General features: G+C 38.2%; 2 protein-coding genes, 1 long non-coding RNA gene and 4 other non-coding genes across 7 annotated transcripts; 6 read left to right on the plus strand and 1 right to left on the minus strand.

Annotated features, from left to right (window-relative positions):
• Positions 1 to 1,403: 1,403 nt before the first annotated feature.
• On the plus strand, positions 1,404 to 1,477 carry TRNAV-AAC. Its single transcript has one exon. It is a non-coding gene; the product is annotated as a tRNA-Val (tRNA).
• A 119-nt stretch (positions 1,478 to 1,596) lies between these two features.
• LOC113336244 (dnaJ homolog subfamily B member 14-like) lies at positions 1,597 to 2,202 on the plus strand. The gene has a single exon (XM_026582209.1). It carries the CDS (start codon positions 1,597 to 1,599, stop codon positions 2,200 to 2,202), a length of 606 nt encoding a protein of 201 aa, XP_026437994.1.
• A 1,344-nt stretch (positions 2,203 to 3,546) lies between these two features.
• On the plus strand, positions 3,547 to 3,620 carry TRNAV-AAC. Its single transcript has one exon. It is a non-coding gene; the product is annotated as a tRNA-Val (tRNA).
• Positions 3,621 to 12,111: 8,491 nt separating this feature from the next.
• Positions 12,112 to 12,185, plus strand: TRNAV-AAC. The gene has a single exon. It is a non-coding gene; the product is annotated as a tRNA-Val (tRNA).
• Positions 12,186 to 12,304: 119 nt separating this feature from the next.
• Positions 12,305 to 12,910, plus strand: LOC113336246 (dnaJ homolog subfamily B member 14-like). The gene has a single exon (XM_026582210.1). The coding sequence runs from the start codon at positions 12,305 to 12,307 to the stop codon at positions 12,908 to 12,910; it is 606 nt and encodes a 201-aa protein (XP_026437995.1).
• Positions 12,911 to 14,254: 1,344 nt separating this feature from the next.
• On the plus strand, positions 14,255 to 14,328 carry TRNAV-AAC. Its single transcript has one exon. It is a non-coding gene; the product is annotated as a tRNA-Val (tRNA).
• Positions 14,329 to 19,306: 4,978 nt separating this feature from the next.
• LOC113336232 lies at positions 19,307 to 21,388 on the minus strand. The gene is made up of 3 exons (XR_003353658.1): positions 21,339 to 21,388; positions 19,658 to 19,707; positions 19,307 to 19,409 (listed from the first exon to the last, which is right to left on the minus strand). It is a non-coding gene; the product is annotated as an uncharacterized LOC113336232 (long non-coding RNA).
• Between the last annotated feature and the right edge of the window lie 1,450 nt (positions 21,389 to 22,838).

A 22,838-nucleotide genomic window follows, 5' to 3' on the forward strand; every position in this document is an offset into this window, starting at 1 on the left:
TCTCCGCCTTCCTCACCCTAAATCCAGAAAATAGGAAACTGGAACCCCAACTCAGACCTCTGGTTTTCCCCATCCAAACTCATCAAGTCAGATCTACAACCAGATGAAGAAAAACAAAAATAAATAAATTCGAAACACCATTCTCTGAAATCGCATATCCAAGATGGCGAAAACATAAACATATCCTGGATGAAACTCGTGGTGGTTTTGGTGGTCGAGATGAAGAAGGCAATGGGAGGAAGAGAATACCTTATTTCCGTTAATTGGTGAAGATTGACTGATATATGGGTGTCTGATTAGTTTAGGAATGATGGGTACGATAGAAAAGTGAAGTTATCTTCTTTCCTCAATTAAAATGTATATTTCGTTTTAATCTACTGGTTATTATTCCTCCCATTTCCTCCTCCACCAAAACTACCACCATCCCCGTTGTTGTTGTCATGCCCAGATGGGTAATACGATAATGCATTCCTCCCACTGAACCCTGGAGAAGAACGGCATGACATGAAAAACACTTCGGTTGCAGTTTCTCGAACATCATCTTTATCGACACCGTCTACTTTGAATGGCCAATCAAGGTCGACAGTTTCAAGCAATTGATCAAAGTCTGATCGGGTTGAGCAGAATGATGACGTTCCTGCGTAGGATTCCCGAAGAGAATGATATCCCATATTGGCGTATGGGGTGGCTCTAAATCTTCACCATGTATCATGCGGGAGAGAATGTTTGCATTTGCTGGTATGCAGAAAGAGAGAGAAGGATAGACCAGAAGCAAATGGGTCTCAGTTGGTTTTGCCAGCTTTTTTTAGTGCGAACTTCCATGGGTGCGGATCTGACAGCTAATTTTGTAGCTGCTAATATTGTATGGAAGGGATTGTGAGAAAAACTTGGAACTTGGATAATAATGGGTCTGGGCATGACAACAGCACACATGCCCTTATCGTAAGAGAAGAACCAGACACTGAGGATAAATCTTTCACGAATCAACCCAAAGAAAACAGTCGATAAGACACGTTCGGTAGCAACGGAGGAGCTCCCGTCATCATCACCATCTCCTTCCTCAACCATATCATCACCATGTCCTTCTAGTCTCATCGCTGATCCAAACCTGCATCGTCACAGCTGAAGCACACTGAAGGTAGAATATCATCATCATCTCCTTCCACACCCATTTTCATTTCAAACCCTCCTTGGCCGTAAGACATGGTTTCTCCAAAAGGAAAAAGAAGGAAAATTTCCGAAGTCTTGTAAAGAGAAACATGCACTTGTAAACAAATATTTTGGATTATGTACACACATCTAAAAATATGGATAACAATAGGAAAACACTCAACATAAACAATTTTTTTTCTTTTAGAATCTACATATATAAAAAAACTATTCTTGGCCATACTGATAACAACGGTTTCGTGGTGTAGTTGGTTATCACGTCAGTCTAACACACTGAAGGTCTCCAGTTCAAACCTGGGCGAAGCCATATAATCCTTTTTCTTTTTCCTTTTTTATAAGGCGTACTCTTTTAAGTTGTCACTCATTTTCCTTTTCTCAAGTCGTGGGTAATTGTTTCATATCAGAAAGCTATTCAAGAGGACAGAAATGGGTGTTTTTCCGAATTTATCATTGAAGAGCAACAAAGAAGAGGCTGTAAGAGCCAAGGAACTGGCTGAGAAGAAGATGAATAGCAAGGATTATGCAGGAGCTCAAACAATGATCACTAAGGCTAAAAAACTATACCCGAGTATAGAAAATGTCAGCCAGATGCTAATTGTATGCCAAGTACATTGTTCTGCTGAGCGCAAAGTACATGGGTCAGAACCAGACTGGTATGACATCCTTCAGATTGAGCAAACTGCTGATGAAGCATCCATTAAGAAACAGTTCAAAAACCTAGCCGTCCAACTTCATCCTGATAAGAACAAGTTTCCTGGCGCAGAAGCTGCCTTTAAATTGATTGGTCAAGCACAGAGGTTGCTTTGTGACCCATCAAAACGGTCACAATTTGACATTACGCTTAAGATTGTGAGACCTAGTCATCAGAGGAAGCCTCAAAACCAGCCAAGTAGGAATGACTATCCAAGCAAACAACCTGAAATACATTCTAATCCTGCGGGTACTGGTACGGAAGCACAATTCACAAGCATGAATCCTCACCAGCAAAAACAGCAGCAGCAAAAAAATCTCCCCCGTCATATCACCATCTAAAACTACATACAATCATATTGGAAAATGTTGTGCGTGTTGTGCTCTTTTAGATGAAGACAATCCAATTCGGTGTACACAGTCAAAAATGACATTACACCTACGTTGTCAGATTTGCAGCATTACTCTGTCAGTTTGTCGAAGAGTCTTCATGAAATTAGAATTGGGAAGGTTGGGTGTTACTCAAGCCGTGATCGTTCTTGTATACTAGTGGATTCAACACTGTCGTTATAACAGTGAGTTCAAAGTTGATTGTTTTATGCTTAATATAGGGGCGATTCCTTGTAAATTACTCCTCTATATATACGACCCTTGCTTTTTTAGTGGACCATGTCTTGAGATTTCACTTCATTTATTACGAAGCTGTTTCATTCAGTTGCAGGGAAGTGATTTCATTCAGTCAGAGCTACACTTGTGAGCTAAACTGACTATGCTTTAGTATATTTTAGGGCGGGTATAATAAGATTCATACTAAAAATAAAAATGATTATTGTTTGGAAGATTTTTTTTTTAATTCACCCCAAAATCAGCTTTCGGCTTTCCCCTTATTAATTATCCATTTTTACAGCCATCAACACTGGGAAATTCTTACGAAGAAAGGAACCAGACACCGAGGATAAATCTTTCCTTAATAAGATTAATAAACCCATAGCCAAACAAACACCACAAATCTGCTTTTCTTGTTTTCACAAGTAAAAGAAAATCAAGCATGATAAACCAGCTTTATTTTTACAACAACATTAAGAAAACAAGGATACATAGATATTACTTCATGACAAGTCTATCTGCATCCGTCACAGCTGAAGGACACATTCGGTAGCAGCGGCAGAGCTTCCGTCACCATCACCATCTCCTTCCTCGACAATATCATCATTACCTCCTCCTTCTAGTCTCATCCCTGATCTCAACCTGCATCCGTAAACGTTGAAGCACCTACCATTAAGAATATCATCATCATCTCCTTCCACTCCCAACTTAAATTTCAACTTATCTTGACCGTAAGACATGGTTTCTTAAAAAAGAGAAAAAGAAGGAAAATTTCTGAACTCTTGTAAAGGAAAAACTTAAAGCTTGTTTTTGATAAATTTAGTAAGCTTGGAGGGTCTACTTATAGTGAAGTTGGGAATGTGCACTTGCGGTAAACAATGGATTTCCTTTTAAACTAGTGGAGAGAACTATAATTAAAGCATGAGAATCTAAAAATATGGGATTACAACTAGAGAAAACACTCACCATAAACTAATTTTTCTTTTTGATTCTACACACATCCACCAAAAATCTGTTATGTTTGGCAAACCTTCCCCATGGATGTACAAAGTATATTTTCTTGGCCTTTGTACCAACAACGGTTTCGTGGTGTAGTTGGTTATCACGTCAGTCTAACACACTGAAGGTCTCCAGTTTAAACCTGGGCGAAGCCATAATTCCTTTTATCAAACTTGACAGTACTAATCCAAGAAGACTATAAACCACACAGACGGCAATTCTGACCCAAAACAATGAACTATATTCTTATTTTTACCGGTTGTGTTTTGGATGGTATCTCTAGATCTTCGACCGTCTATTCCCATAAGAGTACTCTAACCCACAATCATATGGAGACAAACACTAACACAAGGATATATAAATGTGAAAACTACTACCATACCCATTTTCTGTTTTCCTTCCACTGTGAAACCCACGGCCAAAAAAATTCACGGTCGCACCCATCCTCGGTGATAAAATTATGCACAGGCCCATATTTTAATATTCGATGTTTTCTTCTCGATCTATTCTACTTGTGTTGATATTGTTACTGTAATGGCTTCACAGATTTGTAGACCTAAACCTAATGTTTCTCTGAGTTCTCTCTGCCACTTCCACACACCCTCTCCTCTTTTTCTCCGCCTTCCTCACCCTAAATCCAGAAAATAGTATTGGATTTATATCCAGAAGACAGTGTTTATAGTTTTCACAACTGTGAATATCTTGTTTATTCTTATTGATATATATAGTGAAGTTACAACAAAATAGGTTACACCAAAATAGAGATATTCTAGGAAAGAACTATATTTACGTAAGACTAAATTTAGGAAAGACCTAGTAAACTGGGAAACCTAATAGACTAAGGAAACATGAGTAACAAGAATATATTTTCTCTAACACCCCCCCTCAAGTTGGAGGATTCGAGCCAGATCGAATACCCAACTTGCTAACCAAATGTTGAAATTGCTTGACACCTAAAGGTTTTGTGAATAAATCTGCAAGCTGTTCAGAAGACGGTAGATGTTGTGGTTTAATTAAGCCGTTGAGCAGTTTCTCCCGTACGAAATAACAATCAATTTCGATGTGCTTCGTCCTCTCGTGAAATACTGGATTTTGAGCAATGTGAATAGCTGCCTGACTGTCACAGGAAACAACTATTGGAAGAATACAAGGAATTCTTAAATCCTGAAACAAATAACGAAGCCATTGTAGTTCTGCAGTTAAATGTGCAAGAGCACGATATTCAGCCTCCGCTGAAGAACGAGCAACCGTGGGTTGCTTTTTAGATTTCCAGGAAACTGGGCTGTTACCTATAGTAACAAGGTATCCAGTAGTGGATCGGCGGGTCATTGGGCAGCCTGCCCAATCAAAGTCGGTATATCCTTTGAGTATCAAAGGAGTGGAAGAGGCCAGAAAAATTCCATGACCAATAGTACCTTTAAGGTATCGTAAAACATGATTAGCAGCATCCAGATGTGAAGAATGAGGACGTTGCATAAATTGGCTTAAATAATTCACTGCATAAGTGATATCTGGTCGTGTGACTGTAAGGTATAAAAGACGACCAATTAAGCGCCGATAAATACTAGGATCTGGCAAAGGTGTACCAGCCTCGGATGTCAGTTTTAGATGTGCATCCATAGGAAAAGAAGAGGTGCGCGTTTCAGTGAGTCCAGAATCCTTTAGGATATCCATAATGTACTTCCTTTGACAAAGAAAAATTCCTTTGGAAGAACGAGAAACTTCGATGCCCAAGAAGTTTTGTAATTTTCCCAAATCTTTGATTGAGAAATAGGACGCAAGTCTGGATTTGAGAGAGTTGATAAAAATATTATCAGTACCGGTGATAATGATATCATCAACATAAATGAGGACAAAAATGGATTTATTTCCTTTATGATATGTGAAGAGAGAATTATCACATAATGATTTTTGGAAACCTTCAGCAAGTAATACCGAGGCAAACCATTGCCTTGAAGCTTGTTTCAGCCCATATAAAGATTTTTTTAATCTTAGAACTTTGGGGGACCCTCAGAACCTAAACCAGGGGGTAATTTCATGTATATTTCTTCATCAAGATCGCCTTGAAGGAATGCATTATTGACATCAAGTTGATGAAGGGACCATCCTCGAATGGCGGCAATGGATAATAGCACACGCATAGTGACGAGTTTAGCAACCGGAGCAAAAGTATCATAAAAATCAATTCCTTCTTGTTGAGTATATCCTTTTGCCACTAGGCGAGCCTTATATCGTTCCACTGTACCATCGGCATGAAATTTAATTTTAAACACCCATTTACAGCCTATTGCCACTTTACCTGGTGGAAGATCAACCTGAATCCAAGTGTCGTTGGCTTGCAGAGCGAGAATTTCTTTGGCCATAGCTGCTCTCCATTTAGGGCATAGTTTGGCCTGGGAGTATGTTTTGGGTTCCTCCGTAAGAAGCACCTGAGCTAGGAAAGCTTTATGAGCTGGAGAAAATTTATCAAACGATAAATATTCAGTCATTGGATAAACTGAAGTGGAATTGCATTTCGGAAGATTGCAGTGATAATCCTTCAAGTACGAAGGTGCGGACTTTGTACGAATTGGCCGTGAGGATGATATATCCAGCACAGGAGAAGCTGGTGATGAGGATGGAGTAGAAGAATTATGTGCAGTGTGCGAATTAGAGGAATTGGTTTGCATCACAGAATTATCTTGCGATGGCATTTCGGCGGAAGAGAAGTGATGTTGAGAATTTATAAGGGGGTCCTGCGCCACTGGGGCCGGGGATGTTTGTGAAATAGTAGAGTGTGGAGTAGAGTTATCTCCATGTGGAAGTAGAATGGAGTCATAGAACGCAAGATCAGAGTCGCGTGCATGATTGGTGATAGTTGAATGCGGAAGAGAGCCAATATCATGAAAGGGAAAAATTGTTTCATGAAACACAACATCTCTGGATATGTAAATTGTCTTGGAATCAAGGTCATATATTTTGTAGCCTTTCTGGTTGTAAGGATAGCCAACAAAAATGCCCGGTCTAGCACGAGCATCGAATTTGTGAGACGGACGTGGATTGCGGCCAAAACAAAGGCAACCAAAAACCCGTAAATGAGAATAAGACGGTAATGTGGACAATAGCATTTCATGAGGAGATTTGTGGGATAAGACTGGGGTCGGCATTTTGTTGATTAAATATGCCGCAGTCAATATGCATTCACCCCAAAATTGTAAAGGAACATTAGACTGAAAACGTAAAGCACGAGCTACATTAAGGAGATGTCTATGTTTACGTTCGACAATTCCATTTTGTTGAGGTGTGTATACACAACTTGTTTGATGTAAAATACCATTCTGATGAAACCAAGACTGGAGTTCTTTAGATTTAAATTCAGAACCATTATCAGAACGAAAAGTTTGAAGTTGAGGAATGAATGTAGTATGAGTACCAGAAGTTATGGTAGCAATTTTGTGACCATATTGTCGAATCCCAAATTGGAAAAAAATTTGTAAACATATTAGAGTTTCTGATTTGGTAACCATGAGATAAACCCAAGTGCATCTAGTATAATCATCAACTAAAGTGAGAAAATATCTGGCACCCGTAGAGGATACCACGGAAAATGGTCCCCAAAGATCAGCATGAATTAGCTGGAAAGCATAAGAAGAAGAAGAAGTACTTTTATTAAATGGTAACCTTGTTTGTTTAGCCAAGGGACACACAATACAAGAGTGAATATTCTTGGAGTCAATGCAATTAAAAGTGCGAGATAAGAAACGAAAACAATCCTCACTGGGATGGCCTAAACGGCAATGCCACATATCCATTGGCCTCTTATTTGCAATAAAAGAAAAAACAGAAGGACGGAAGCTAAAATGATATAGGCATGCAATGCGCCTACTCCATCCAATCTCCTTGTTCGTTTGAAGGTCCTGGAAGACACACGAATCATGAGAGAATTTAATACAACAATTGGTTGTTTTTGTTAATTGACTGACCGATATGAGATTGAACTTAAAACTTGGAACATGAAGAACGTTTAGTAATTTGATTTGAGGTGATAAATCAATATTACCAACATGACTCACAGAGGTAAACGATCCATCTGGCAATTGAAATTCAATTGGTTTATCAACCAACGCATAAGTAGTGAAATACGATAAAGAAGAGCATATATGGTGCGTAGCACCACTGTCGACAATCCAAGTAGATAAAGAACAAGCAAATATCCTTGGCAAAGAAGAAATAGACGGTAAAGTGGAGGCACAGCTGCAAATTGTAGCAATATGTGGAAATAATGAAGCACAGTCACCAGCGAAATTGGCAGAGAACAAAGAAGGAATTTTGGCAGAGAACTCACCCACGAAATTGGCTGCTGGAGAGGAAATATCGCTGCTGTTTGGAGGGGCTAGCAGGTTGATAAGTTGCTGGTACTGTTCGGCAGTGATGGTGGGTGCAGCTGGGAGCGTGTCAGAGACGTTGCAGTGCTGTCCAGGAGGAGCGACAGCAGCCAGGGCATGACTGGCAGCAACAGCAGCAGCTTTGGAGGGTTCGTTACCGCTGCTGTTAGGGTAACCATGAAGCTTCCAGCACACCAGACGTGTATGGCCATGCCGATTACAATGATCGCAAAAGGGTCGTGGACGTTTGTTGCTGTTGGAGTGGCTGTTGACAGAGCGAAACTGGGACGAAGTGCGATAGCTCCTATTGTATGTGCGAGCAGCAGACAAGGCCGCAGAGTCAAGAAGAGGAACAGCAGCAGAGTTGAGGCCTTGTTGCTCTTCCTCTTGCCTGACGAGATTGTAAAGTTTCGCTGCTGACGGCAATGGCTCGATGACCAGAAGTTGACTGCGCAAGGCAGAGAAGCGCTCCTGAAGACCCTGTAAAAACTGCATAGCACGATCTTGGTTATGGTGTTCAAGGATGGACTTACCAGCATTACAGATGCAAGCAGTGGGAGGCCGAAAGGAATCCAATTGATCCCAAAGAGTTTTGAGTTGTGTGTAATATTGAGCAACAGTTTGGTGTTCTTGTTTCAAGGTTGAAATAGACTGTTTGATGGCATATAACTTTGTTGCATTGGATTGAGCAAAACGGCTCTGCAAATCCATCCACATCTCATGAGCAGTTTCGAAAGACATCACACTACGACCAATTGCTGGTTCACAAGAATTGCAAACCCAACTGCCAACAAGATCATCGCAGCGTTGCCAGTACGGTATATCGGCTGAAATTTCTGGCTTAACAATTGTGCCATCGATGTAGCCAAGCTTGGCCTTGGCACTTAAGGCCTTACGAAAACCACGAACCCAAGTGGCATAGTTTTCACTTGTGAGGACGGGTTGATAAAGAATAGTTGTAGGATTGTCTGCTGGATGAACATAATAAGGACTAGAAGGATGAAGGTGAGGATTAGAATCAATACCAGTGTTGTTGTTGCTTGTCGATGAATCATTGTTGTCTCCCATTGATGCTGTTGGAAGAAGAACGAAGGTGCTCGGTAAAGAAGAAAAAAAATAACGTCTGGGAAGATAAACTTGTTTTTTTTTTTTTTTTTGTGATTTGATAAAACCTAGCACGAAGATACCATATTGGATTTATATCCAGAAGACAGTGTTTATAGTTTTCACAACTGTGAATATCTTGTTTATTCTTATTGATATATATATTGAAGTTACAACAAAATAGGTTACACCAAAATAGAGATATTCTAGGAAAGAACTATATTTACGTAAGACTAAATTTAGGAAAGACCTAGTAAACTGGGAAACCTAATAGACTAAGGAAACATGAGTAACAAGAATATATTTTCTCTAACAAATAGGAAACTGGAACCCCAACTCAGACCTCTGGCTTTCCCCATCCAAACTCATCAAGTCAGATCTACAACCAGATGAAGAAAAACAAAAATAAATAAATTCGAAACACCATTCTCTGAAATCGCATATCCAAGATGGCGAAAACATAAACATATCCTGGATGAAACTCGTGGTGGTTTTGGTGGTCGAGATGAAGAAGGCAATGGGAGGAAGAGAAGACCTTATTTCCGTTAATTGGTGAAGATTGACTGATATATGGGTGTCTGATTAGTTTAGGAATGATGGGTACGATAGAAAGGTGAAGTTATCTTCTTTCCTCAATTAAAATGTATATTTCGTTTTAATCTACTGGTTATTATTCCTCCCATTTCCTCCTCCACCAAAACTACCACCATCCCCGTTGTTGTTGTCATGCCCAGATGGGTAATACGATAATGCATTCCTCCCACTGAACCCTGGAGAAGAACGGCATGACATGAAAAACACTTCGGTTGCAGTTTCTCGAACATCATCTTTATCGACACCGTCTACTTTGAATGGCCAATCAAGGTCGACAGTTTCAAGCAATTGATCAAAGTCTGATCGGTTTGAGCAGAATGATGACGTTCCTGCGTAGGATTCCCGAAGAGAATGATATCCCATATTGGCGTATGGGGTGGCTCTAAATCTTCACCATGTATCATGCGGGAGAGAATGTTTGCATTTGCTGGTATGCAGAAAGAGAGAGAGAAGGATAGACCAGAAGCAAATGGGTCTCAGTTGGTTTTGCCAGCTTTTTTTTGTGCGAACTTCCATGGGTGCGGATCTGACAGCTAATTTTGTAGCTGCTAATATTGTATGGAAGGGATTGTGAGAAAAACTTGGAACTTGGATAATAATGGGTCTGGGCATGACAACAGCACACATGCCCTTATCGTAAGAGAAGAACCAGACACTGAGGATAAATCTTTCACGAATCAACCCAAAGAAAACAGTCGAAAAGACACGTTCGGTAGCAACGGAGGAGCTCCCGTCATCATCATCATCTCCTTCCTCAACCATATCATCACCATGTCCTTCTAGTCTCATCGCTGATCCAAACCTGCATCGTCACAGCTGAAGCACACTGAAGGTAGAATATCATCATCATCTCCTTCCACACCCATTTTCATTTCAAACCCTCCTTGGCCGTAAGACATGGTTCCCTTCTTGCTGTTTAATTTTACTGGAGCTGTTGCATTGACTGATTTTAATGATCTTGCAATTTATTGTGGTTGCAGTATACATGTTACTACATACAGCTCATGTTGGGACTTTGATATATTAGGGGTAATAAGGTTGCTGCTGTTCTGTGACTTTGACATGGGTTTCATTTCTAGCCTACCCTGACGTGTTTGCGACCGAAGGCTTGGTTGTAGTTGTTGTTGTTGATTGTAATTGTCGGTGTAGTAAGGTTGCTGCTGTAGGTATACAAGAACTGCGGGATGTTATAGTTTTAGGTGTTTTACTTGTTTAATTAAGGTTGGTTAGTTGATTTCGAGATTCAATACTCGGACAAAAACCGCCATGGAAATGGTAAATATGTCATGTTGGTGTTGTTAAGGAGTTTGTTTTGAGTTGTTCATTTAAACCTTCTTGATAACATGATATGTGAACTCTTTGCCAAACTTTGGTTTGAAAAATTTCTTTGTGGTAGTATCTGCAAGGCCTTAAGATGTGGTATAGTTGAGATGGTTTGAGGTTATTTTGGGTTTGGTCAATTGAATGTCGTGTATTGAAGCTGTGTGTGGTGTATATTCTAAATTAGGGTATGGAAGAAACATTGGTTATATTTATTATGTGTTTTACAGTCTTTCAGCAAGGCCTTGGAGAAAGGAAGTCAGGCGATTTTAGATGCTTTAGGTGAGCCTATTGGAAGGCTTCAGTTGTACAATGCTTCCCTTGCTGTAGCTTACCATAGGAGTTCGTTGTGGCCACGAGGAACTGGTATTTTTCATTGCGGCCGGAAGGTTTGCAGCTCTTTCTTGCATTCATATGTTTTATTCTTATTTAGTTCGATAATTCACTTTCGCATATTAACTTGCGACGCCTGGTGTTCACTGTGAACCCCGAAGACTAGTGAAACTACAGCTGTACTGATCCCACAGTGCTCCTATGTAATTAGTTTTTAGGAGTATCAGGTTGCTAGTGCTAGACTGCTAGATAAATGGTTTCTTGAAAATATTACATTTCAGGTTGACATTTCTTGAATTATTATCAAGACTGCCTTTCATGCAACTACAAATTGTGTTGTTTTTTTTCCTCTGCGCTTTTGCCCTGAAATATGTACATATTTCATTAATTGATTGCTTTATCCGTTTGTGTAAGTGACTCGCTGCTTCCAGTTCTATTTCCATTTTTACGGCGGTCAAAACTGGGGGATCGTAAGAGAAGAACCAGACACTGAGGATAAATCTTTCACGAATCAACCCAAAGAAAACAGTCGAAAAGACACGTTCGGTAGCAACGGAGGAGCTCCCGTCATCATCACCATCTCCTTCCTCAACCATATCATCACCATGTCCTTCTAGTCTCATCGCTGATCCAAACCTGCATCGTCACAGCTGAAGCACACTGAAGGTAGAATATCATCATCATCTCCTTCCACACCCATTTTCATTTCAAACCCTCCTTGGCCGTAAGACATGGTTTCTCCAAAAGGAAAAAGAAGGAAAATTTCCGAAGTCTTGTAAAGAGAAACATGCACTTGTAAACAAATATTTTGGATTATGTACACACATCTAAAAATATGGATAACAATAGGAAAACACTCAACATAAACAATTTTTTTTCTTTTAGAATCTACATATATAAAAAAACTATTCTTGGCCATACTGATAACAACGGTTTCGTGGTGTAGTTGGTTATCACGTCAGTCTAACACACTGAAGGTCTCCAGTTCAAACCTGGGCGAAGCCATATAATCCTTTTTCTTTTTCCTTTTTTATAAGGCGTACTCTTTTAAGTTGTCACTCATTTTCCTTTTCTCAAGTCGTGGGTAATTGTTTCATATCAGAAAGCTATTCAAGAGGACAGAAATGGGTGTTTTTCCGAATTTATCATTGAAGAGCAACAAAGAAGAGGCTGTAAGAGCCAAGGAACTGGCTGAGAAGAAGATGAATAGCAAGGATTATGCAGGAGCTCAAACAATGATCACTAAGGCTAAAAAACTATACCCGAGTATAGAAAATGTCAGCCAGATGCTAATTGTATGCCAAGTACATTGTTCTGCTGAGCGCAAAGTACATGGGTCAGAACCAGACTGGTATGACATCCTTCAGATTGAGCAAACTGCTGATGAAGCATCCATTAAGAAACAGTTCAAAAACCTAGCCGTCCAACTTCATCCTGATAAGAACAAGTTTCCTGGCGCAGAAGCTGCCTTTAAATTGATTGGTCAAGCACAGAGGTTGCTTTGTGACCCATCAAAACGGTCACAATTTGACATTACGCTTAAGATTGTGAGACCTAGTCATCAGAGGAAGCCTCAAAACCAGCCAAGTAGGAATGACTATCCAAGCAAACAACCTGAAATACATTCTAATCCTGCGGGTACTGGTACGGAAGCACAATTCACAAGCATGAATCCTCACCAGCAAAAACAGCAGCAGCAAAAAAATCTCCCCCGTCATATCACCATCTAAAACTACATACAATCATATTGGAAAATGTTGTGCGTGTTGTGCTCTTTTAGATGAAGACAATCCAATTCGGTGTACACAGTCAAAAATGACATTACACCTACGTTGTCAGATTTGCAGCATTACTCTGTCAGTTTGTCGAAGAGTCTTCATGAAATTAGAATTGGGAAGGTTGGGTGTTACTCAAGCCGTGATCGTTCTTGTATACTAGTGGATTCAACACTGTCGTTATAACAGTGAGTTCAAAGTTGATTGTTTTATGCTTAATATAGGGGCGATTCCTTGTAAATTACTCCTCTATATATACGACCCTTGCTTTTTTAGTGGACCATGTCTTGAGATTTCACTTCATTTATTACGAAGCTGTTTCATTCAGTTGCAGGGAAGTGATTTCATTCAGTCAGAGCTACACTTGTGAGCTAAACTGACTATGCTTTAGTATATTTTAGGGCGGGTATAATAAGATTCATACTAAAAATAAAAATGATTATTGTTTGGAAGATTTTTTTTTTAATTCACCCCAAAATCAGCTTTCGGCTTTCCCCTTATTAATTATCCATTTTTACAGCCATCAACACTGGGAAATTCTTACGAAGAAAGGAACCAGACACCGAGGATAAATCTTTCCTTAATAAGATTAATAAACCCATAGCCAAACAAACACCACAAATCTGCTTTTCTTGTTTTCACAAGTAAAAGAAAATCAAGCATGATAAACCAGCTTTATTTTTACAACAACATTAAGAAAACAAGGATACATAGATATTACTTCATGACAAGTCTATCTGCATCCGTCACAGCTGAAGGACACATTCGGTAGCAGCGGCAGAGCTTCCGTCACCATCACCATCTCCTTCCTCGACAATATCATCATTACCTCCTCCTTCTAGTCTCATCCCTGATCTCAACCTGCATCCGTAAACGTTGAAGCACCTACCATTAAGAATATCATCATCATCTCCTTCCACTCCCAACTTAAATTTCAACTTATCTTGACCGTAAGACATGGTTTCTTAAAAAAGAGAAAAAGAAGGAAAATTTCTGAACTCTTGTAAAGGAAAAACTTAAAGCTTGTTTTTGATAAATTTAGTAAGCTTGGAGGGTCTACTTATAGTGAAGTTGGGAATGTGCACTTGCGGTAAACAATGGATTTCCTTTTAAACTAGTGGAGAGAACTATAATTAAAGCATGAGAATCTAAAAATATGGGATTACAACTAGAGAAAACACTCACCATAAACTAATTTTTCTTTTTGATTCTACACACATCCACCAAAAATCTGTTATGTTTGGCAAACCTTCCCCATGGATGTACAAAGTATATTTTCTTGGACTTTGTACCAACAACGGTTTCGTGGTGTAGTTGGTTATCACGTCAGTCTAACACACTGAAGGTCTCCAGTTTAAACCTGGGCGAAGCCATAATTCCTTTTATCAAACTTGACAGTACTAATCCAAGAAGACTATAAACCACACAGACGGCAATTCTGACCCAAAACAATGAACTATATTCTTATTTTTACCGGTTGTGTTTTGGATGGTATCTCTAGATCTTCGACCGTCTATTCCCATAAGAGTACTCTAACCCACAATCATATGGAGACAAACACTAACACAAGGATATATAAATGTGAAAACTACTACCATACCCATTTTCTGTTTTCCTTCCACTGTGAAACCCACGGCCAAAAAAATTCACGGTCGCACCCATCCTCGGTGATAAAATTATGCACAGGCCCATATTTTAATATTCGATGTTTTCTTCTCGATCTATTCTACTTGTGTTGATATTGTTACTGTAATGGCTTCACAGATTTGTAGACCTAAACCTAATGTTTCTCTGAGTTCTCTCTACCACTTCCACACACCCTCTCCTCTTTTTCTCCGCCTTCCTCACCCTAAATCCAGAAAATAGGAAACTGGAACCCCAACTCAGACCTCTGGTTTTCCCCATCCAAACTCATCAAGTCAGATCTACAACCAGATTAAGAAAAACAAAAATAAATAAATTCGAAACACCATTCTCTGAAATCGCATATCCAAGATGGCGAAAACATAAACATATCCTGGATGAAACTCGTGGTGGTTTTGGTGGTCGAGATGAAGAAGGCAATGGGAGGAAGAGAAGACCTTATTTCCGTTAATTGGTGAAGATTGACTGATATATGGGTGTCTAATTAGTTTAGGAATGATGGGTACGATAGAAAAGTGAAGTTATCTTCTTTCCTCAGTTAAAATGTATATTTCGTTTTAATCTACTGGTTATTATTCCTCCCATTTCCTCCTCCACCAAAACTACCACCATCCCCGTTGTTGTTGTCATGCCCAGATGGGTAATACGATAATGCATTCCTCCCACTGAACCCTGGAGAAGAACGGCATGACATGAAAAACACTTCGGTTGCAGTTTCTCGAACATCATCTTTATCGACACCGTCTACTTTGAATGGCCAATCAAGGTCGACAGTTTCAAGCAATTGATCAAAGTCTGATCGGGTTGAGCAGAATGATGACGTTCCTGCGTAGGATTCCCGAAGAGAATGATATCCCATATTGGCGTATGGGGTGGCTCTAAATCTTCACCATGTATCATGCGGGAGAGAATGTTTGCATTTGCTGGTATGCAGAAAGAGAGAGAGAAGGATAGACCAGAAGCAAATGGGTCTCAGTTGGTTTTGCCAGCTTTTTTTAGTGCGAACTTCCATGGGTGCGGATCTGACATCTAATTTTGTAGCTGCTAATATTGTATGGAAGGGATTGTGAGAAAAACTTGGAACTTGGATAATAATGGGTCTGGGCATGACAACAGCAACATGCCCTTATCATGCAAGATGAGTTACCAATGCCAACTGATGAACCAGTTGATGAACATTGTGCGTCACTGATGTTGAACTTAGCAAATACATTCTTGTATATGGTCAATACGTATATTATTGTCCCAACGGCTGATAACTACTCTCTAAGTCTTGGAGCTGCAGCAACAGTTTGTGGTATCGTCATAGGAGCTATGGCTGTTGCACAGGTGCTTTCATCAGTCTGTTTCAGTGCATGGTCCAATAGGTCATACTTCCGACCTCTTGTGTAATGTATAATAGATTTTTTAATTGATGTTCCATTTGTCGATTACCTTGTTAATGCACAGAGTGATATCTGTACAAATAAAGCCGAAAAGTTGAAGGAATATTCGTTGATGGAGCCAGTGGATTGCCATATTCGTTGAAGCTGATCAATACCATCCAAAGGCTAGGAATGGATTATCATTTCCATCATGATATCAAGAACGCCCTCGACAAATTAATAGCAAAAATAAAGGGATAGATGTTTTTGGTTGGAAAGCTAGTGTGATCTATTGGTGTTGGTGTTGTTCATAATGGTTGAATAATCTGTTATGCAGCTATGAAAATGGTTGCATAACTTGTTATGCATTTACAAAATTTATTGCATAACTTGTTATGCAGTCGCGAAAACGTTATGCAACAACATTTTTATTAATATTGTAACCAACAAAAAAAAAAGGATGCATAACTTGTCATGCACCTACAATAATAGCAGCATAACTTGTTATGCAGTCTAGAGAATGGTTGCATAACACGTTATGCATCCGAAAATATGACTTCATAATGCATTGTGCATCGAGAAAATTTTTGCACAATCTTTTATGCATCGAGAAAATAGATGCATAACCTGATATGCATCTGTAAATATGGATGCATACTGCATTATGCATCAATTTTGTATGTACGCACTAAAATCTACCAAAATAATGGTTACATAACTTGTTATGCAGATGCATAATTTGTTATGCAGTCGAGAAAATGGTTGCATAATTCGTTATGCGTCTTTTTTGGTGGCTGCATAACAGTTTTCGAAATTTTGCCTAAAATGATGATCACCTCCGATTTTTTCGTGAAAAACAAAAATTTGATATTGTTGTTTTTCCTCGTTGCGTAGCTCTCTTGAAAAGATTTCCAACGATATAAAATTTATAAAATTCCAAGGCACGGATTTTTAGATATGTTATATCCAAGTTGCGTTACCAATTATACCCCTGATGCATAACCCGTCATGCGGGTGCATAATCTGTCATGCAGACATTTTTAATAATTTCATATAATTATGGGTGTCACGAAAATAATTATGGGTGTTACAGTACCTAAAATTAATTATGGGCCTGACAATAAGAATATTATTTTTTTTGGGCTTGCGCCTAATTTAGGCCTTCTCGATCTTTCGTTAATAAGTCGTTAATAAGATTAATAAACCGGAAGCCAGAACATAGTATAAACAACATTTCTTGTTTACACAAGAAAACAAGACACCCTTATTTACTTATAGATATTACTTGATAAGTGTCTGTCTGTCTGCATCCATCACAGTTGAAGGAGCTATTCAGTACGTCCAACCAGCACCTTTATCAGTAATACCCTTACGCTTATCATCAGCACCATCATCATCTGGTTATACCCCCATCCCTGATCCGAACCTGTATTCATCACAGTGAACATGATTAGTATTGAGATATATACTGACCTAACTCGAAAGCTGGTATAATTGAAGAAACCCATAGACTTAAGTTCTTATGTATCATATATGTACCATTTAAATGAAAGAAAACCCATTTTTATTGAGAGAGGGAGAGATGATCTTACGACGTATGAGGAGCAACACAAAGTATGAAGGTTTGAGTTTTAGGACTCTCATCAAAGACTGGGAACGACTTGCACCTGTAATTAACAATCAACCAAATCACCGTCATCATCATAACAAATGACTTATGGTTAAATTACTTAAATATCAGAGAGTCTACCGGCTACAGCCACCAGTATGTGATAGTCCACGAGACATGGAAAAAATAAACGCACCATGAAACAATAAAACCTCCACAAGTCCAATCTGGGAACTTCTCAGTCCTCAGATGCGAAGATGTCCTTTGAATCACACTACACCATTTTCAGGATTTTGTCACAGGTACCTGTTACTGATTGAATTTGTAACGATTATAACTGTACTGAATAGGCCGTTATTAATAATTGTGATGGTGTTCTGTAACGGTTTTGTCTGTGACAATAGCCAGATACAGTCACATATAAAAGCGTTACAATAGTTAATAGCCACAAAATACCTAATTTTATGATTGCGACACGCGTCATATTTGTCACATATATCTTAACGGTTTTAATTGTTACTCTCTATTTACAACAATTAGTTGAATGACACCTCACAACATTTGTTGACGCGTGTTATGTTTAGGAGGATGACACGTTTTTTTTTAATCCCATTTCTTGTCACAGCTAAACCCGTGACAATTTTTAACTCACAATTAAAAAAAATGGGTAGCCCAGACCATTTTCATGGATTCGGGCTTCCAATCTACATGCCTTGGTCTCGATGATGGACATGCACTCTCCGTTTACAGGCCTGAACTACAAATAAACCGCAAACTGGATTAAACCTGGATTTTCTAGTTTACAAACATGCAGTACAATTAAACCTGAAACACAACTGCAATCTATTGTCTTTCAATATTCATACATATCAATCTACAATCCCTAACCTCACCATAACTTCAAAAGATGGATAAAGTTCTCCAATCTCTTCATACATATTCCACACATACATTTTATACTGCAACTGCTTCAAAGACCACCATAATCTATCTTCTGAGCCTTTGCCATGTGTAGGATCAAGCAAACACTCGTGAGCTGCAAAGCCCAACTTCAATAAGGACAACTGTAGATCACAATGTGACAAGAAGCTACAAGAGAACAAAAATATACAAATGAATGATAATGATTTTTTTAGTTTATTACATGTATCATACCATGTAACGAGCTTAGATAAATCTATCATTTCAAATAATTCTAGACCATTAATCAAAACTATGACAACCCCAGCAAAGAGTATGAAAGGAAACAAGTAGAGCAACACTACTTAGACGAACACATAGTTAAACATGAATGGTATGCTTGAAGAAATCAGCATACAAGTATACAACTAAAAGGTGTACAGATTTGTTGGTTCAATAACCAATACCGCACATTCTACGTGCACACAACCTACCCATGGGAAACTAAGTAACTACAAAAACACATAGTGAACTTGCCAAGATCAGAAATTTACCGAATAGCAAAGTTCCAAAATGGTATCAGTGCAAGTTCTTAACACCACCAGTAGTAGGCGCAGACCTACGAGCAATCTAGTTGCATCACCTTGCCTTCATGAACACAGCTAAACAGGGATTCCCTACAAAAAAGATAGTTTGTATTTCATATGAAATACACATTTAATAAGAAGTCAACATTATTGATACGTTTTATAAGTAATCAAACAAACAACTTTTAGTCACAGACAAAAAACTAGGAGACATTTACCTGCCAGATACACACAATCTTTCCTCATATGCATGTGTGGGCTTGTATATTTATGTGGTCTCCCACATCCAAAATAACTGCTTCGTCTGTGAAGCGAATTCTCTTGTAGGTGACAATTTCAACGCTTGGACTCTACAAGTAGAAGTTAATACAACCAGTTATATCCAATTTAATACAGAATGCATGCACCCAATTCAAATAGTCCTCGCTTGTAATAAACTATCCATGTAAACACAACTGTAAGTCTATAGAAACTTGAAAATGTGTTCACAGAACAGGGGAAGAGACCAACCATTTACTAAAACTATGATATTGTATTTTAGGATGACAAGAACAAAAATTAAAAAAATAGTAAAGAAAATATTGAATAAAGTCATTACCTGTCTGTCATGATTGAACACCAACTCAAAAGCATCATGATTTGTGAAGTCTTCAAAATGCGAACAAAGTTAAGGTATGTTGGAAGAATTCTGAACTAATGGTATTGGAAATACGAATCAACAGGAAAAAACTAAGCCAGAAAACATTAAGGAACAAAATTTTCCCTTGTCTTTTAATACACGGACCTAACATCAACATGGCGTGGAGGCACACAAAGAAATCCTTATATACATGCATGGCCCAAACAAGTCTACAAGGCTGTAATATTTAGTTTCAGCATTTATTGTACAACAGAACCAAAGATTGGGTACACAGAGGATGCGGACTATTTTCACACATTTTCATCAATCACAAACATACATGCGCATGTCCATGAAAATGACAGTGTCGTGTATTGAACTATTATCACTCATATTATATGTAGCATTCATAAGTCTGGTATACACACAGAGGATATGGGCTCAAAATTCTTCAAACATTTTACCTCCTTGTATGCCCATTTTTATAAACCACAAACATGCATTTTCAATAAATTTTCAGAGCCATGTATTAGGTTAATATCATTCACATGTATATGCAGTATTTAATGATAATTACAGAAGATATGGGATTTACACAGATCTTAAATGCAAGTAGGTCGATCACTTGTGAGTGGTAAAGAGAAGTTCTTTCACACCAACCTTAAATCCCATCCTAAGGTGATCGACATACCCTCAGTTCGAAGATCATATGGATTATCGGCTATAAGAATTGCCTACAGTAAAACTACTGTTTAACAAAGAAATTACTTTTACTAATTGTAGGATAGGCGGTAGATGAAATGCTTAAACTACTGGACTATGCAAGTACAATTTTATCACATTCTCCAGAACTTGCAGGATTTAAGAAAACTAACCTTCAAAAGAGTGCGTGCAAGTTCATCAATGTCCGACAAAGATCCTAAACCTTCACCTTCCCAATGCAAACTAAATGTAAAATTTTAACATGGAAATACATTCCTATATAGCAAATAGTTAACATGTTTATAATATGTATTGATCTTATAGAACAACAACACATTATACACGTGCACATTCATCATATATGATTGTAAATTCAAAAGGTAAATTATGTAAGGAAGTAAATAATGGTAGTTTATCGCAAGAAGGCTAATAAAGAACTAGCTATATGTGCTGACTGGATCTCAAACTGGGTCAAGACTCAAATTTAGGCAACCGGTCTTACAAATTCTTACAAAGTTGGCATGTTTGAAAAGAAAATTCTTACAAAGTTGTTGAACAACTAAGCCCTGACCCTGCAACTACATCTGCCTGGTCAAAAAATCTTAATTACTAACAATCTTGTTCCTAGCTACCTTAGTTGTTTTAGTAACACTCGCAGCCTAAGAAAACTGAACTAGTTTTATAAGATATGCCCAGTGACTGCAGGAGGTCAAAGCATATCCCTGTTAGAATAATTAAGAAAAGATAAGTCATTATGGGACGCAGTTAAGTGCATCACACAGCTGAAGCTACAATATATCATAGCAAGGAAATAATTAGTGCTTTGAATGAAACCTATGTGAGTATATGCTTTCAAGCTCAAGTCTTGCTATTAGATAAGAACACCTCTTTTTGAATTTCAAACATGTGATCTCAAAGTGATGCAACTACAATTAGTAGAGATACAACATTTACTTACGGAATAAAAACTATTAACTCTGGATCATCATCATTATTTTCCAAAAGACCCTGTCATGAATCATGACAAAGAATATATAAAAATTATGTACAAAATAATCGTACTTTGACAAGATATTGTTCATTAAGGATATCTCTCTACATTAAATCAAAGCAATCATTTCATATAATATCTAATTATTAGTTCGCTAAGAATTTGAGTTAGTCATAATACCACATATAATCCAAGTTAATCCAACTATCCAAACAAATCTTCTCTAGTTAACTATGTTGGACACATACCGTTTAGCTAAGCCTACACATGTCTCATGAAAATCTATGGTTGACCACAATTAACAAGCCAATGTCCAAGGACATATAATAATCATTACTAGGAACAGTTCAAAACCAATTGTCTCAAGTAAAAATTTCTACGGACGGTGTCTAAAATCAGGCCGTCCCTAGAAGCCATCGGATTTGTAATGACAGATAGTCCCACAAAAGATAGAGACAATAAAGAACACGCCATTTCCCTCCTACGGTTGGCATAAACTACAGAGAGTCACTGTCTACTAATCCCTAAAGACAAGCTTAAATTTGCATATGCATTAATGGTACTTGGCATTAGGTATGACCAAAGACTTGAAAAAAATAAAAATGATAACATGTTCCAGAATGTTGAGAACCCTACTATGACCGAAACATTGAGCACCATGCATGGTACACAAACAATACAACTTCTTTCTCAGAAAAAATTAAGCAAAATAACCTAAGCAAGTTAAAACCAACAAGTCCCAAGACTAAAGAACCGCAGCCTGCAAGATTATCATGCATTATCAACATAGCAGCCCTACCACTACTGAAGAAAGCAAAGTATACAATAAGGATTTTACCCTTTATCTATTCTTTCAGGCTTTTTCTCAAACACTAAATGTGTAGTTATGTTGGTCTTATTGTTTCTTTCTAGACCTTGATTTCCTCGAGGGACGAGGCGAAACTGCAGAAGAGAAAACTAATACACAATTAGACCAATAACCATCCTACAATCAACAAAAAAAAAACAGATTTTCAATTAAAAACTAAAACCCAGAAAAATTAAATTCACTTAAACTAACCTCACCTCAGATCTTTCAATTGAAACAGATTACTCTTTTTTCTCATCACCCCTACCACACCATCATCACCAGAACCTTGAATGGGTTACAATCATAGTTATCTGAACATGATATGATAGCTTGGATTTTGAGAAGAACTTGAGCGCTCATCTAATGAATCATATCACCTCAAATCCCTAGGCCCATTAGCTGCATTTACTGCCGACTTCGAGACCTGAATCACCCACCTAAAACAAAAAGATAACAAACATTTCAGAGACTAGATATAAATAAATTAGACATACTTATGCAATCAAAGAAATAAACCTCATATTTTGATGAAAAATTGAGCGAAAAAATAATAGGAGTAAGAAATTGGGGGTTTGATACAGACTCTTCAACTCTCTTCAGATCTAAACAAGTTAGGC

This window comes from Papaver somniferum, unplaced genomic scaffold (assembly GCF_003573695.1).
Source record: "Papaver somniferum cultivar HN1 unplaced genomic scaffold, ASM357369v1 unplaced-scaffold_151, whole genome shotgun sequence".
Classification (NCBI taxonomy): domain Eukaryota; kingdom Viridiplantae; phylum Streptophyta; class Magnoliopsida; order Ranunculales; family Papaveraceae; genus Papaver; species Papaver somniferum.